This window comes from Polyergus mexicanus, unplaced genomic scaffold, assembly GCF_030449975.1.
Source record: "Polyergus mexicanus isolate NDT 795.1 unplaced genomic scaffold, iyPolMexi1.0 SCAF_16, whole genome shotgun sequence".
Taxonomy (NCBI): Eukaryota; Metazoa; Arthropoda; class Insecta; order Hymenoptera; family Formicidae; genus Polyergus; species Polyergus mexicanus.
The window spans coordinates 4,057,340-4,073,731 of record NW_027223336.1 but is presented as its reverse complement, the minus strand read 5'-3'; the positions used below and the strand labels follow the sequence as shown (position 1 = coordinate 4,073,731).

The 16,392-nt window shown below is 31.4% G+C and overlaps 2 protein-coding genes across 3 annotated transcripts; both read left to right on the top strand.

The window, feature by feature from the left end:
• The first annotated feature begins 531 nt into the window (after positions 1–531).
• On the top strand, positions 532–9,491 carry LOC138940112 (uncharacterized). Its single transcript, XM_070308658.1, has 18 exons — positions 532–619; positions 710–839; positions 1,085–1,305; positions 1,591–1,799; positions 2,136–2,428; positions 2,507–2,610; positions 2,690–2,888; positions 3,230–3,775; positions 3,880–4,071; positions 4,162–4,377; positions 4,772–6,015; positions 6,133–6,817; positions 7,266–7,483; positions 7,654–8,278; positions 8,371–8,612; positions 8,710–8,914; positions 9,111–9,190; positions 9,351–9,491. Exons 1-18 carry the CDS (start codon positions 599–601, stop codon positions 9,489–9,491), a joined length of 5,571 nt encoding a protein of 1,856 aa, XP_070164759.1. The 5' UTR covers positions 532–598.
• A 1,196-nt stretch (positions 9,492–10,687) lies between these two features.
• LOC138940065 (small glutamine-rich tetratricopeptide repeat-containing protein alpha) lies at positions 10,688–14,237 on the top strand. 2 transcript variants are annotated; one of them, XM_070308585.1, is made up of 4 exons: positions 10,688–10,835; positions 11,420–11,766; positions 11,845–12,306; positions 12,429–14,237. In XM_070308585.1, exons 2-4 carry the CDS (start codon positions 11,447–11,449, stop codon positions 12,538–12,540), a joined length of 894 nt encoding a protein of 297 aa, XP_070164686.1. In that variant the 5' UTR covers positions 10,688–10,835; positions 11,420–11,446; the 3' UTR covers positions 12,541–14,237. The 2 variants fall into 2 exon arrangements, with proteins under 2 accessions (XP_070164686.1, XP_070164685.1); XM_070308584.1 differs by having other exon boundaries at positions 10,689–10,813; positions 12,429–14,233.
• Positions 14,238–16,392: the final 2,155 nt, after the last annotated feature.

Sequence of the window (16,392 nt, the reverse complement as noted above, 5' to 3'; positions counted from 1 at the left end):
TTTTCAAAAATCATCAAAAAAACATGTTATTTCGAAATTTATTAACTATAATTTTTTAATGAAACATTTCCAGACCTATGTTTATTGGAACTTTTCTGTTCCAAATTCAATTTCCTAATAAGATCCTGAAGTTTCATTAACCTGATCTGGAACACCCTCTATAAGCTGGAAATATTGCTAATTGTGATTATATTATCTTGTCAATTATTTAAATTGAAATCAAGTATAATATTGCCATATAAAAAATTATTTATAATATAAATAAATATATAATAAATAGATACATTCATGTGTTATAATTATTCTCTGTAAGTTTCATTAATTGATTTCTAATCTTTTTATCTTATTTATTTATTTTTAATTTTAAATTGAAGAGATAAGCATAAACATTGATATTTGTAGTTCTATCTTATATTATTGATTTATCTGTGTGTATATATTTGACATATTTACGTTTATATATACATCGTATTTATACTCATTTTTTATATACAATGTGTTAAGGTCACTCAAATATCGCAGACTGTTTCCGAAATCTCTCAATGTTCGCACGGCCTTTGCTGGTGAATGGTGATACCGTAATTGAAATCATAAAACCATGAAACTCTTTTTTCTATTTGTGAGTATCATTATCTTTTCTAATGTGAATACAATGAACGATAAGATGTAAAGAAAAATTTACATTCTTTTAATATTTCTTATGTTATAGGTGGCAAGCTATTATTTATTTATCCAGTTCTTTTCTCTAGACGCGACAAATGTGGACGAATATCTGGACGAGAAATTGCGGCAATCTAAGATAGAATTTATTAAGATTCATATTCAGGAAACATCGCCGGGTAAGTTTGTGTAATGAATTTAATTTAAATAAGATAAATAGGATCAATTAAAATAGGATTAATTTAAATAGAATATATTTTCAAAGAAATTTTTCTCAAAATTAATTATATTAAAAATCTATTTTTTTTAATCATTTATTTTCAAATATATATGAAGATTAAATATATACAATAGTATTACTTACTCATTGTCAAATAGAAATCACTTTTCTGTCGAGTGATAAGATATCAAACTCTCTTTACAGTGCAGGAAAGATTGTATAAAGTACAATGGGATAGATTATGGCGAGTGCCTCTAACGAACGAGCATCGGCCATTCGCGATAAATATGTTTGATAAGATATTCATCCTCGATGGCAATCGCGTGATGGCACCCTTTATTAACAAGACTTCTTGGAACGAAACTTACGAGGGGTTACGCCAGGTTGATAGGATCGGGGAGCACTCCTCCATTAAATTTGTCAGGGTACTTCAATCATCTTCAATAATAATATCAATATCAATATAATTTCAATTTTTTATATATATATATCACATTTTTTATAGAAAATATTTTTTGATAATTATATATATTTTCTATATATTTATTATCTTTATATTTTATATTCGTACACATTTTCATATTTATATAATATGTACATAATACGTATATAATTTATATTTATAATATATTATATTTATAATATATTTATTTTTTTATTTATATAAAATTAATTATCATAATTTAAACAACGAGTTGTTCTAATTGCAGAGTATTGTGTGGAAAAATACCATCTATTTATTACTATGTTACGAGCCCGATTTGTGTAGTCTTTATACGGCAACGCGGGAAGACACGTTGCGATTCCGTCACACTATCGGACACAGAGGGATCCCGGTGGATGCTAAATTTTTCACACAGGACGATCATCTCCATCTGGTCATCGCTAATTATGCTGGCAAATTTTCTGTGCCATCTATGTGAGTTTCTTATAACTCAATTAATTTCAATATAATATATTCTATACATAAATCCCTTGTTTGTAACTTTTTTATATTTTATATTTTAAATATAACTGTTTTTATATGATAAATATAATATATTATGTTAATATAAATTCTTATATATAAATTTCTCGTTTGTAACTGTTTTATATTTTATATTTACACACACACATATATATATATATATATATATATATATATATATATATATATATGTAACTGTTTTTTATATGATAGCAAATGTATGCTCTCCGAGATTAAATTTTTGGGGATTTTTAATCATTTTTTTCACGATCTTCTATTGAATTGTAGTATCTATCGATGGAGCGGTACATACATGGACGTAGTCGACGAGATGATGACAACCGGCACGATATCAGTCACCGCGTTTGAGCACCGACGATCGACGATTATCGTGTTCGCGCAATATGACGCTGAAAACCCGCGGGTCGGTTCCGAGGTGTACGAGTTCAAAGACGGTGACATCGCGAGGATACAATTTTTGTCCACCGCGCGACCGGTTTCTATGCATCACTATGTCCATAGCGGCTTCAACTTCGTCTTAATGATAAATGAATTAGAGCTAAACGTTCTCTGCTGGGATGGTTAGTGTATTTCTCCTGAAAATATAATTCTTTTTATTTTTTCGAATAAAACACTGATTGAAACATATTGCATTCTAGGACAGGAGCTGTTGAATTGGTTTAGTCTTTCCGAGATTGATCCTCATAGCTTAATGAGTATCTTCTACGTAGATGGCGATACTTTTATAGTTGTGGCACATGATGTAAATATAACAGATTAATCACTCATTTTTTTAAATATAAAAGCGAAACGTGATAATATTGTAATAAATGTGTTTACAGAACATCATCCAATTATATAAATTTCATAGTACATCAGATTGGAAAAGTGAAAACATTAAACGGTTCAAAGATAGCCAAAAGATAATCGATATGATGATATCGATGAATAATTATACGATGACTGTAATATTGATTATTGAGGAAAAGAATGTATACTGGGTGGAACAGTGGCAGGCTGAAATGTCTTCTATACCAAGCGGTAAATAATTGTAATTGCTAATTTTTTTATTCATTGCACGAAGAAGCAACTAATATAAAAATAAGCTTACATTATCCATCTTATATTACTTTTATACTACTTTTTTATTGTACTTTGTAAAATTAAGAATGCTGAAATTTTATTCTTAAGATCTATTTCTTTAACTAATATTTTTATAGTTATCAGTCTATACACATACATGTTAAACGACTTTTTAAAAATTTTAATGCCTTTTATATCTTATATTTATATTGTTGTAAACATCTCAAGTTTAAAGATTTATGAAACAAAAATTCGAAAAGCGACAGAAAAGAATTTTAAATAAAATTTCTCCATCGCAGATAACGCTGTGGAAGATGTTGATGTAACAAGAAGATGCTTGTCGGATCTGATCGAAATGTTGCAAGCAAGAATGCCGGCTATAAAGAAAGCCGAGTCTTCTTGGAAATTTCTCTTACCGTCCGCGCAGAACTTGACGATCTCGGAGCCAGTGAGGTTCGATAATTTGAACTTGCAATCCGGCACAGTGGAGAGCATTGAGGTTGTGACTGAAGAAGACATTTTACCACCACATCAGATTGAAAAATCTCTGAACGAACTTAATCGCAGTATCCACGATGTCGTAAAACAAGGACTAATGAAGTGGCAAAAAGAAATGATCACAATTGCGTTGGAAACATCGGAAGACACAATCGCGATCGATGATGCATATATAGAAGAGTTGGAGATCGATCAAGTACACGTTGATTTCGTAAACGACATGGAAATGGAATCGGAAAAGATAATTCTCTCGGAAAGCAATCAAAACTTTACATATCCGTTGCAAGGGGAAAGTATCATTATACACGAACTTGAAGTTGAATCTCTCTGTGGAATGCCACCCCAATGTAAGTTGGAATAAAAACTGAACAATTTTTATAATTTATCTTATATGTATTCTTTTTTCTTTTTTCATATTTTTTTATTCTAATATGTAAATGATGCGTTGCAGACTGGATGTTACAAAAGAGTGAAGGAATCAGATTTGCTGCTGCAGATAGCTCCATCGAATATTCAAACGACACTGTTATATTACATTCCGATTTGACAGTACCAAGATTGAAAATTAAAACCTTAAACGGGACAATCGTCGATCAATTGATCGATGATTTATTCCGCATTAACCATACTCAGAAAATTCAAGGTTGAACAAATAACAACTTGTTATTCTACGTTATCATTTAACGGTATAGGAATCGATTTAAAAAATGTGTCGACGGAACTTTTATTGCAGGTACAATCACGTACAAAAACTCGTTGGTTATTATGAATCTTACGACGGAGATGTTGAATGGTATTCCCGCTGATAAACTTATGACAACGACAACGAATCAGATTTTTGACGATTTTTATATACAAGCTTTGCAAGTTGACAATCTGTTTGCTGAAACGGTTAACGGAATACCAATTGAGGAAGCTGCGCGAAAGTCTCGCAAGAGTGTTATTAAGGGTAATTCAGAAAATGATTCATCCATTAATTATGATACAATCTACATAATTATTTTAATAATTGATAAATTTTAATTGTAATATTCTATCTTATATTATATCACAATTATTATATATATATATATATATATATATATATATATATATATATATATATATAATAGATATTTTATATTAAAATATTAATATAAAAATTATTTATATATAATAGATATTTTTTATTAATATTAATATAAAAATGATTTAATTTTTATTAAAATATAATATATGCATTTATTAAAATAATTAATTAATTTTTTTTCCAATGCGGAAATTTTTGTTTATTTTGACAAACATTTATATAATATTCTGTTCAATATTTGCATATTTTATGATAAAATTTCGTTTTATTGAAGGCAAGTTAAAACTGGCGAATCTTCACGTCACCGAGAATTTCACGATTGATGTGAACACATCTATGGTGAAAATACTCGACGAACGGTTTCTTCATATTTACGAAAACGTCACGATGTTGGGTGATCTACATCTTCGGAACATCAAAATTGAAAATATAGCTGCGCTATTTGTAGAAGATATTCCAATAAATATCAATGATATGTTTAACAATTCCTGGACAAAATCCAGCGATCAGACGATTACGAAAAAGATCACTTTGGAAAACGGCCTCACCATTGACAGACTCAACGCAAAGTACCTCAACGGTTTCGCAGAAAGCGACTTCCTATATACCACAATGGAGGAGATACCGAGCGAGTTCACCAATTTGCGCTTCGAAAATCTTCATGTTGACGAGTTCTTCCCTGAAGATGATTCAAATGAAGACGGTTCGAACGACCATCTCTTTCAGGTTGAATCAAACCAATTAATTATTCGGAGACAATTGCATCTACAAAGTCTTCAAGCGGAAGATATCATTACCTTAGCTTTCAACGGCATCGACGTTGACGACATCATGAACGGGATTCGAGCAAATGTCTTGGGAACCGCGAAACTTCCCGCTATTCAAGCGCGTCGCGTATTCGTCGACAATCTTGATGTTCGTTTTCTCAATAATCGCGAAATTCTCTTCGAAGATGGACTTCGCATCAACGATGATCATCAGATAGCGACCTTGAAGATACCGCAATTCAATATACAAGAATTAAAAGTGGAAAGATTGAATGGAATCAAGTTGAATTTTCTGACACAGTTAAAGGATCTGACAGATTCTGATTTGAGTAGAATCGTCATTGATGGAGACTTGATCGTAAAGAATTTGACAATCGATCAAGTGGACGGACAATCAATCGAGAGTTTCTTAGAGGAATTAGGGCAAAGCGATATTGTGATAACATCAGAGAAGAGCATCGAAAACTTGATTGTAGAGAACATAACGTTGGAATTTCTTCATGGTCGAAATTTTGATGAACAATTTGCCAATGTTCTCTCGAAATCGAGGGAACAAATAATACCGGGACACTTTTCGGCTCATGTTATCACTTCAGATAACGTCACAATAGACTTCATAAACAAACAGAATGCTTCGCAGCTCTTGTGGGTGGACGAGCCTTTAACGATCATGGGCAACGTAACATTCTCCGATTTATTTGTCGAAGGCGACGTAATTAGTTCGAACTTGAATGGGCGTGATGTGCGCGAGGTAAAAATAAAGATCTTATTCCATAATCTTAAACATATTAAATGTTGATTAACAATTTTATTAATTTTTATATTTTTTCTATGAAAAATAATATATTTTTTTTTTCTTATGTTATAGTTATACGATAATTTATTGTACATTCCGGCAAAAAATATCGATTTCCTGAAGGTGGACGAAATTTCCTGGGAGATGCCCTTGACTAGTCCTACTTCTATATCTTACTTATTGAAGAATGCTGTGACCAAGACTGAAGATCAAAATATCACGGGCAAAGTGATCTTTATGAAGGACGTTCGCGCGTGGGCGGTCACCGGCGCGTTCAACGAGATCAATGAGATTGGACGCATAATATCGGACGCCGTGATCGACAACGGGGAAGAAATCGAGATCAGCGGAAAGAAATTTTTCCAGGATGATTTCGTCACGGATAAATTGTTGGTAAACGGTGACTTGGGCATTACCAAGGTCAACGATGTGGATATTCTCACGTTTAACGATTCGGTCGCTAGAAAGGATCGCGAGGAAACGATTGTCGGTCCATTGACATTCCTCAAGGACGTTACAATCGAAAAACTCCGCGCGAACGATGCCGAGCTCAATGCGTCCATCAGCGCTGCCGTACGTTCCGACGGCGTTATGCCGGATAACATCTTCTTCGAGGAGCTTGTAGTGATGGATGACATAGATTTAAAAAATTTGAATGGGATAGACTTCGACAAGTTCGCGAACGATCGTGTCACTCTCACCGGAAATCACAGTATCTCGTGCGATTTGAAATTCAATGGTGCCATCACAATAACAGGTGAAATAGTTATACAAGTTATAATGATAATATAAGAGTCAGAGTTCTCTTAATGAAAGATAAAGAGGGAGAAATTAGTGATAAATAATTATTTAAATTATCTATTCATTTGGAGCAAGATTAATTCGATAACATTTCGTCATTTTAGTTTGTAATTTAGAGAGCACGAGTTTTTGATAAAATCTAATAAATTTTTTTATATATAATTATACAACTTTATTATATTTTATGTTGTAATAATTTTGTTCAGGATTAAAAATATGAGTTTATAATATTTAAAGAATACGGATTTTAAATGATGCAAAAAATATCTTTATAAATATGTTTCTAGGATTTTACAATATAATTATTTTGATTATTATTTTAAAAAGAAAAATTTTAAAAGAATTTAATGTAAAATTTGATAAAAAACATTGACATTATTTTTTTACGTGTATGTATGTTTCAGGTAATGCACAGATAAGGAAAATTAATGGGATTCAACCATCCGAGTTTGTCCTCAATAATGTTAATGAGATGCAGATGATATATGGCACGAAAACTTTTGAAGAGGATTTGATAATCGAAGGAAATGTTACTGCGCCACGAGTTAATGATGTTGAAATAATAAAAGAATATAGCGACGGTGTACAAAATGATGAAGATGTCGATATTTTTGGAAATCTTGTTAGTATAATATCAAAAGTACTTTATCAAATTGCAATAAAACTACAAGATACAAAAATTTAAAAATCGGAGACAGAAATCGAAATTAATACAAGCCATAGTAGTTTAACACAAATGTTCAATATTATAAAATTAATTTTAATATATGCTTGAATTATGTCTTACATTAGATTTTTAAAGCGAACGTTCGGATTCAAAATATGAATATTTCCGGTTTGGTGAACGGCGTAAACTTGCGTTCCGTTATCAGCGATTCCCAAGAGATGGTGAATAAGACTCTTCAAAGCTTGGAGGAAAATTGGAGGATAATCGAACAAAATATCGAGTATAGCTCACTAGTATCCGAGACCTTGCGCAATATCTTCTTTTATCTGGAGATGGAAAGGGATCTAAATATACCTGGGACCAATGTCAGCAAGATCGACATAGTGTACTTCAACGAGAACACGATCAGAATGAACATGTACAGCGAACAGCCCGGAAGATTTTGCGGGCTACCAGACAATTGTTCATGTGCGTATCAGTCCGTGGTAGAAATCGTCGATAGAAATGTGCGAAAATGGCAAGTGAATCCCGGAGAAATCGTAAAGAATTTTCACGATCCGGGCGATATTTTCGGTGTTAATGTAATAACGAACGCCGTTTCGAGCAGTGAGAAATGTACCTCGACAAGAACCAAGGAAGAATACACTACAATTTCCTTGGTGAAATCTGAAGATTCTAAAGAGATTCACGAAGAGGTTTTCGATAAGATAGAGGGACACTTAAAAGATGCCAGCGTTTTTAAACACAATGGTACGTACATTATGTTAAAAGAATCGTTAAATGTAAAATAAAAAGAAAGTTAATATGAGATTTTAAACATTAATATGAAATTTCATTTACAGATAATGTGTATATAGTTTTGGCGATTTACTATGATAAAACACGCACGACGCATCGTACAAACTCCTTGCTTTATAGACTACATATAACAAAAAGAAACGCAACATTAGTTCAAGAAATTCCTACGGACGGTGCCTGGACCACCCAGATTTTCGAAATCAATCACGAAGTGTTTCTTCTCATCGGTTGCTTTGGCGAATCTTCGGAATCTTTATTATACAGATTCAATCCATTAACACAAAAGGTATAATAATTGTCGAGAAAATCAAGAGCTAGAGAGAACAACCTACATACAGCTTCTCGTAAAATATAAAAACCTAATCTCTTTATTTTTGTTGTAGTTTGAGGAGCTAAGAACATTCGCCAGCAGAAGTCGTTATGTAAAGAGTCTATCGCAAGAAAAGGATTATTTTATTCTACTGGATAATCCTCATATAAACGCCGTGAACATTTACAAATATGATCCCACATCTCGCAACTTTTACAACTATCAAAATATTTTTCATGTCCGTCAGATTAATGGAATCGAATGCTTCTATACCGATGGTACGAATTTCAAAGTAATAATTTAATTAATTACAAGACACATTGTGTGTATATTTTTAATCCTATAACAACTGTAATTAATAGTTCACGATTTATAATTGACAGTTATTATCACAATTAAGATTTTATTTATTTTTATTTATATATCATATACAATTTATGAATTTTATTCTTTTATCATTATTTTCTCTTACAGATTTTGGCAATAGCGATGTATTTGTGATTATCACGACGCAGGGTGGACGATTTTATGTTTACGAATATATGTTTGCCGGGGTAAGCTTATAAACTATTATATTTTTTATGTTGACTTTTATTTTTTTATACATGAATATAAATAAAAAAAAAACTTTCTGACAGTTTCTTATAAAATAAAATATTTTATAGAAATTTGAAGATACACGCTATACGCGTGTGATTTCACGATTATTTTCAGAAATTTCAAATGAAACTGCAATACACTGTGGATGGCTTACGAACGATGATGCCGTTTTATCATATGGATCGTCATTATATCTTGATTGGCACAGATGACAACAATATAATTTTTCGAATTGTAAAACAGGGTCCACATTAATCCTACAAAGGGATCGTTATAAAAATTAATTTTGTATATATATATATATATATATATACATGCACGCGCATGAATATTTATATATTTCGATATACATTAAAACTCGATACAAGTATTTATTACGCCATTGAACCGATAGTCAAGACTGTATTAAAAATACGACGATATTAATTATTATTATTTATTTCTGTTTTTTTTTCTATATTGTTATTTATTTCTATTATTGGTTATTATTATTTTTTCGTTAATGCATTTATTGCATTGCATATTGTTATATATTATTTGTTATATCACGCGAGTAATATTAATAGAGTTATTTGCGAATAAAATTTACACAAAGAGAAATATAATTACTATAAAATATTTTTTATATATCGTATATAATTTCTTGTCGATATTCAATACTCTGCGTATCAAATTATATATTTAATGTTCTTTCTATATTGCTTATTAATTGTTTAAAATAAAATTTAAAGAGACGCGGCGATTCTTGTGAGCATTTGCGCACTGACAATGAGAGAGTTTACGAATTTCAAATCATTGTAGACGCACTTTGTAATATATGCAAAAATATGAAAAACGTATGCGAATTACGAAGCAATATGTATATTAGAATATTACTGAAAAATTCGTTGATATTTTTTTTACCTATTTCAATTGTGTTTCAAAACGACGCAATTGCGACACAGAATTCAACGGCAAAAGAACGCATTCTGTTTACAAACGACATAATTATATAACCATACATGTTTCTATTAATATATTCCACGAATAAGATAAACGTTAAAGCTCTTCTAAAAAAATTCACGAATCGCAGATACATTTTCATATACATATTTGGCGAATCTCCCCAATGAGCAGACAATATTTTTGAAAATGTTCTTCAAAATTTTTGAGAAACATTTTTTAAAATATTTTTAAAAACATTAAAATAATGGGTTAAATCCTTTTTTAATCATTAAAAAAATGTTTATATTAACATTTGCTATTTCAAATGAATATTTCATGTAAAATAAATAATTAATAAACATTATATAAATATTATTTTTACAATTAATTGTACAATGTACAATTGACGAACAATAAATTAAAAATACATTTTAAATATATTGTTGCTCATTGGGCAACACGTTCGCATAGCGGAAGTCATTGAAGTTCATCCCGCCAGTGGTGCGCGAGCTGCACCGAAATTGTTACTTCGGAACAGACTTCAAAGTGCTACGTGCGCGCGAGCGAAAGAATTCTTCTACGTCTGTTCTCCTCCGTTCTCGTTCGGCTTCCTGCCTGTCAGTTACTGTCTGTGTTACCCGATCGAGAAAAAGGTGCGATTCTCTTCGCCTAATCGTGAGCATTGCCGTTCTCTCGCGTTCGTTCCCATCAGCTGTCACAAGCGCGACGTCCACGAGGATTAGCACAGATTAGCAGAGTCCGATGTTGTTAGACAAGAATACGTAACGCGTTTACAAAATGTGACATCATCGCCATTCGGAAGGATAATTGAGTTTCTGGAAAACTTATCCGCGTGTAAAAGGATCTGCTTTTAGTTTTTTTAAGAACGTTCGGCAAAACTTTTTGGTTATGTCAACCGATAATAAATAATTGTGCCTACATAACCTTCTGGATTTTTCTAACTGTCGTTGCCTCCGGCAAAATGACATAACAAATAGTGAAATACTTCGACGTGTCTCGATTAGCTTTTTTTTTCCTTTTTTTAAGGAGAATACGATAACAAGAGTCTAAATAGGTCAATATCAATAATAAAAAAGGGCTAATAAAAGCCAGATGCGAGATGAAGGCGGAAATAAAGAAATTAATAAAATTCTAATTAATTATAGACGTTATTTATTAAATTATTTTCTTTTATCTCATTTTGTTTCATTTCCGCTAATTAGATAATGAAATATAGATAATGAAATTTTTCTTTGCAGGAGTAAATATTTCCTTATTGAGCACTGATGGCTGTCAAAGGATTAATTTCGGCGATTGTTCAGTTTTTGACTGATCAATTGCAAGATGGGGACATAACTGCTGATTCCCGTGAGAGTTTAGAAGTGGCGATCCAATGTCTGGAAAGTGCTTACAACGTGCAAGCTTCTGACGCTCCAGCAAATTTTAATCTATATCAAGTTTATAAGAATACTGTGGAGAATGCAGCGTCTAATTTAGACGCAGAAGCTACAGCAGAATCAAGGGCTGAGGCAGAAAGATTGAAAAATGAAGGCAATGCGCTTATGAAACAAGAGAAGCATCACGAAGCGCTTGCCAATTATACAAAGTATTTTTACATAATTTCTCTATTTTTATAGTTTATAAAATATTGTTCTATTTTGATTATATTTATTTTTGTTTACAGAGCAATAGAATTGGATGGTCGCAATGCGGTATATTATTGCAATAGAGCCGCTGTTCACAGCAAACTTGATAATCATGCCCTAGCCATTAAAGATTGTCACACAGCACTCTCCATCGATCCCTCGTATAGTAAGGCATATGGTCGATTAGGCTTAGCATATTCTAGTTTGGAGAGGCATAAAGAAGCTAAGGAAAGTTACGAGAAGGCTTTAGCAATGGAACCAGATAATGAGAGTTATCGAAATAATTTACAATTAGCGGAAGAGAAATTGGCTCAGTTAGGTGTCAATCAGAATCTGCCTAATATGCCTGGTGGTATGGATCTGAGTGCTCTTCTCAGCAATCCTGCTCTAATGAATATGGCACGTCAGATGTTATCTGACCCAACTATGCAGAATATGATGTGCCACCTCATGTCCGGCAATGTAGAGGAAGGTGGTCGTATGGAAGTACTCATAGAAGCGTAAGTATATTTTTATTATCATTTTATATTTGATAAAATCAAAATGTATTGATATTAAATTTTCTCTATAGCTCGATACATTTATGTACCTTGGCTTATGCATATGCACATAAATATTTCAGAGGTCAACAATTGGCGCAACAAATGCAGAATGCGAACCCCGAGTTAATCGAATCGCTAAGACGGCAAATGGGCGGCAATCCGAACGATCCAGAACCACCGCAGCAAAATTAAAATATATGACTGATTATATCATAGGATTTGAACACTTTATGTGAATATCATTTTCTTTCTCACTTGTTACAAGACAGTGCGTCGTATCGTTTTTTAAAGTACCACGAGCTGAGATTTATGGCTTCAATGACAATTATTCTGTCATCATGTTTAAAGCAAAGGTAACACAAAATACCATAGAAATCTTTTCATAGATTAGTTATCAATTACGGGTGTAAAATCATGTTTCTGGGTTTTTCCTCTCTTCTCTTTTCTTTCTCTCCCTCTCCCCTCTTTCTCCCCTATATACAATTTTTTATGCAAGAATTAATACAATGCGACAAAATGTTTTTTAAATGCCGCAATAATTTTAATAATTGTAAACAACATCCTATTTACTCAGAATTATATTACTCAGAATATTATTTCTCAGTTCACGTTTAAATGCTGAATTGCACATACAAATTTATATAATGCAATTTTTTATCACATGTCCCTATTAAGTGATTGAAAATGATCAATGCAAATATATGTATATTTTATTGATATATTTTTGAATTTTCTCTACATGCATATTATATGTGATAGAGAATTGTCAATATTTTATAAACATGCGATCATTATATATATATATATATATGTATATATATAAATTGTTCGTTAAAATTTTTAACCTTCAACCTCAGACAAGAGCTTATGTTCACAGTCTTGAGTATTTCGAACATGCTGGTTTCTCAACACATTGCATATTGAAAATAAACCAATATGCCCAATTATAAGAAATTAATTGTAATAAAAATTGCATGATAAAGAACATTTGAAGATATTTCTTTTTAATTATTTATTTATTTAATTTCTTCTACTCAATAATGGAACATTATTATTCACACACATGCATACACACTCTATAAGATTAATAAACAATTAAAAAGAAATTAAGAAAAAATCTAAGCGCGAATAAATAAAAAATTTCTTCTATTCGATAATTGAAACATTATTATTCACACATACATATACATATTCTGAAAGATTATTAATAAGCAATTAAAAAGAAATCAAGAAAAAATCGAAGTGTTAACAAATAAAAAATATCTGATAAATATTTATTTCTGATGTATAATGCATTGTCAAAAAATCCCCGATTGTAAGATATTATATTTCAAGATCGAATATTGTATACTTTTTTTTTCTTTTTGTGGAGATTTGTTTTCGACATAAATACATTTGATTTTGCAACGCTGAAAAGTTTTTCCCATCCTTAATTTATCGGCACCTTCGTAACGTTAGACGAACATGTTCGCTATGCGATGATAATCAATAGATATAGTTTCTCTCTGCAAGCAGAGAGGATACATATTAAATTCCATTAACGACCGTATTCCCTGTATACATTCCATAGGATCGCGCATAAGCGCTCGCCAATTCTGCGTGCGTCATACGGTGACATCATTCTTATTTGGCACGTACTTACGTATCGCATACACGTACACACATGTTCTTACATATTCACGCTCGAATACGCATACGCAAAAAATATATTGCAAGCTATATTCGTGATTTGTATACTCGAGTATGTTATCTTTGATTAAAAGCGGATCGCGTTCGCGCATACTTCTTTAAGATCAGCCGATTGTCATAAAGTTCATTAAAGAATGAAATGCAGTTTATATAAAAATGAGCGATTTTTAAAAAGAACTTGACATTTTATTTGTTATATCAATAATTTCATTTGTATATTTTATTTATATATTGATTTATTAGTTTGGATTCTTTTAATCGTACAAATTTGCAGGAATTTATTTTTTAAATTTTTATATTCTATATCTTTCTATTGGAATAATCTGGAATTTAAAAAAAAAATGATATGTGTATAGTATAATATTTAAATGATAATTAAAATATTTTATATTATCTTGAATACGAATGTAACTTATTCTAATAAAAGAAATTTTATTGTGCAGAATTTGTCATGTTTAACGTTGAATGCACAACGAGAATGCGGCTATAAATATTAGGATGTCTCGTGTCCTTGAATTTCTTTATTTGAAAAAAAATGAGGAAGAAATATAAGTCAAGACTATTTATTTTGTTAATAATTGGGGAAATTTTTGATAATGATATTTATTTTATCCAGCCGATAAGTTGTTTAATGACATGTCGATACGCGCCATAAACATATATATATGCATCACGGAATGATGTGAAATTAAGTAAAAAAAATGAAAATATTCCACATTGTCGTCCGAAAATAAATATAATGTAGGTGTGTATATTTTGTATTTGCAATTTTCTGCAGTGTGTGTAATATTCATTATATTGTATAATATTGAATTTTTCGTAAAAACAAAAAAAGGTTTTAGTATCTATAAATTTACATGCACATGTGTATCTCGTATCTTTCAAAATTTTATGTAGTTCTGAGGTTTTTTTTTTTTTTTATCATTAATTTTCATTAGTCCATTATTATTTTATATACAGCAAAATTATTTTTTTCCGATATATCGTCATTAAAATTTACATTTTATGTTAATATATATATCAAAACAAAATTGCAGACTATTTCCATACGAACATTTTTGTTCCCCTAAATCGGACAAATTTCATATCTTTTCGCGCGTCGCAACGGAATAATAATGGTAGACATTCGCACGTATATATATATATAGAGAGAGAGAGAAACGGCGTGGCCGTTATTTACATATTTTCCAACCCTATCCGTAGCACACATCCACTCACAAACAGAGATGGCGGCGGCTGCACAGACACGAGCAAGGAAGCGCGATGCGCGTGCGCAAACTTCTTCCACAGGTCCATGACGTCCGGCGTGCGGCGCTTGATTCGCCGGTTTCGGAGCGTACGTAGCAGGGCCGAAATAAGATAATTTTCTGGGCGCTGGCAAAATTTCTGAATCGATCTCCTATTTAGCTGAATACGCAGCGAATTCACGTGCCGCGCCTCTCTTTGCGATCAATGATTATAGCTTTACCTGTCCGCCGAGGCATTTATGAGAGTTTATGTGAGCAAAATAATCGATATGTAACATTTGTTACTAAACACGTTTCTTTTGCGACTTTTTCCTTTTTTCCTTTTCTTTCTTTATGATATCTATATGTATATGCTTGACTCATTTCGGGTGAGAATGTGCAAATGGGATGTATAGAAAAAGATAGAAAATCTGTAATATATGTCAGGATGTCTTAAGGATGTATGTGTCATATCCCATACAGCACAGAACGTTGTAACAATGACATTGCAACATTGTAGCAACATTGCGGCAATGTTGCAAATGTTGTTGCAAAGTTCTGTGCTATATGGAATGTCAAAACATTGACAAAAGTATGAAAATTTCGTAGACTGTTCTATTATTTCTTCTGAGAGTATATCTGTGCAAAACCTGAGCACAATTCTCTTAAGGAGCTGGAAATTATTTAAATTTAAACACAGTATTGATTCTTTATGGAGAATCGCGTTTTCTTAATATATATATATATATATATATTAAGAAAACTCTAATAAATATTTATGCAAAACTTGATTTAGATCCACTTACTCGTTTAAAAGTTATTTACTAAAAATTGTAGAAAAGTATATTCTCTCTCTCTCTCTCTCTCTCTCTCTCTCTTTCTGCAAATTACTCGTTTTTTTTGTTTCTTGCAGTTAATTTCAGGAGGTATTCACGATCAAAAATTTTTGTCATAAATTAGAAAGAATATTAATTACAACTATTTTCTTTTACGGAGACATTAAAAACCATATTATTTTGCGACACTTTAATTTCTTTTATAATCCGAATTTATTTATTTGATTTTTCAAACAGTATAAACGTAAGGAAACGTTTTTGTTCTTTTTTATTTTGACAATTTTTTGCTAATA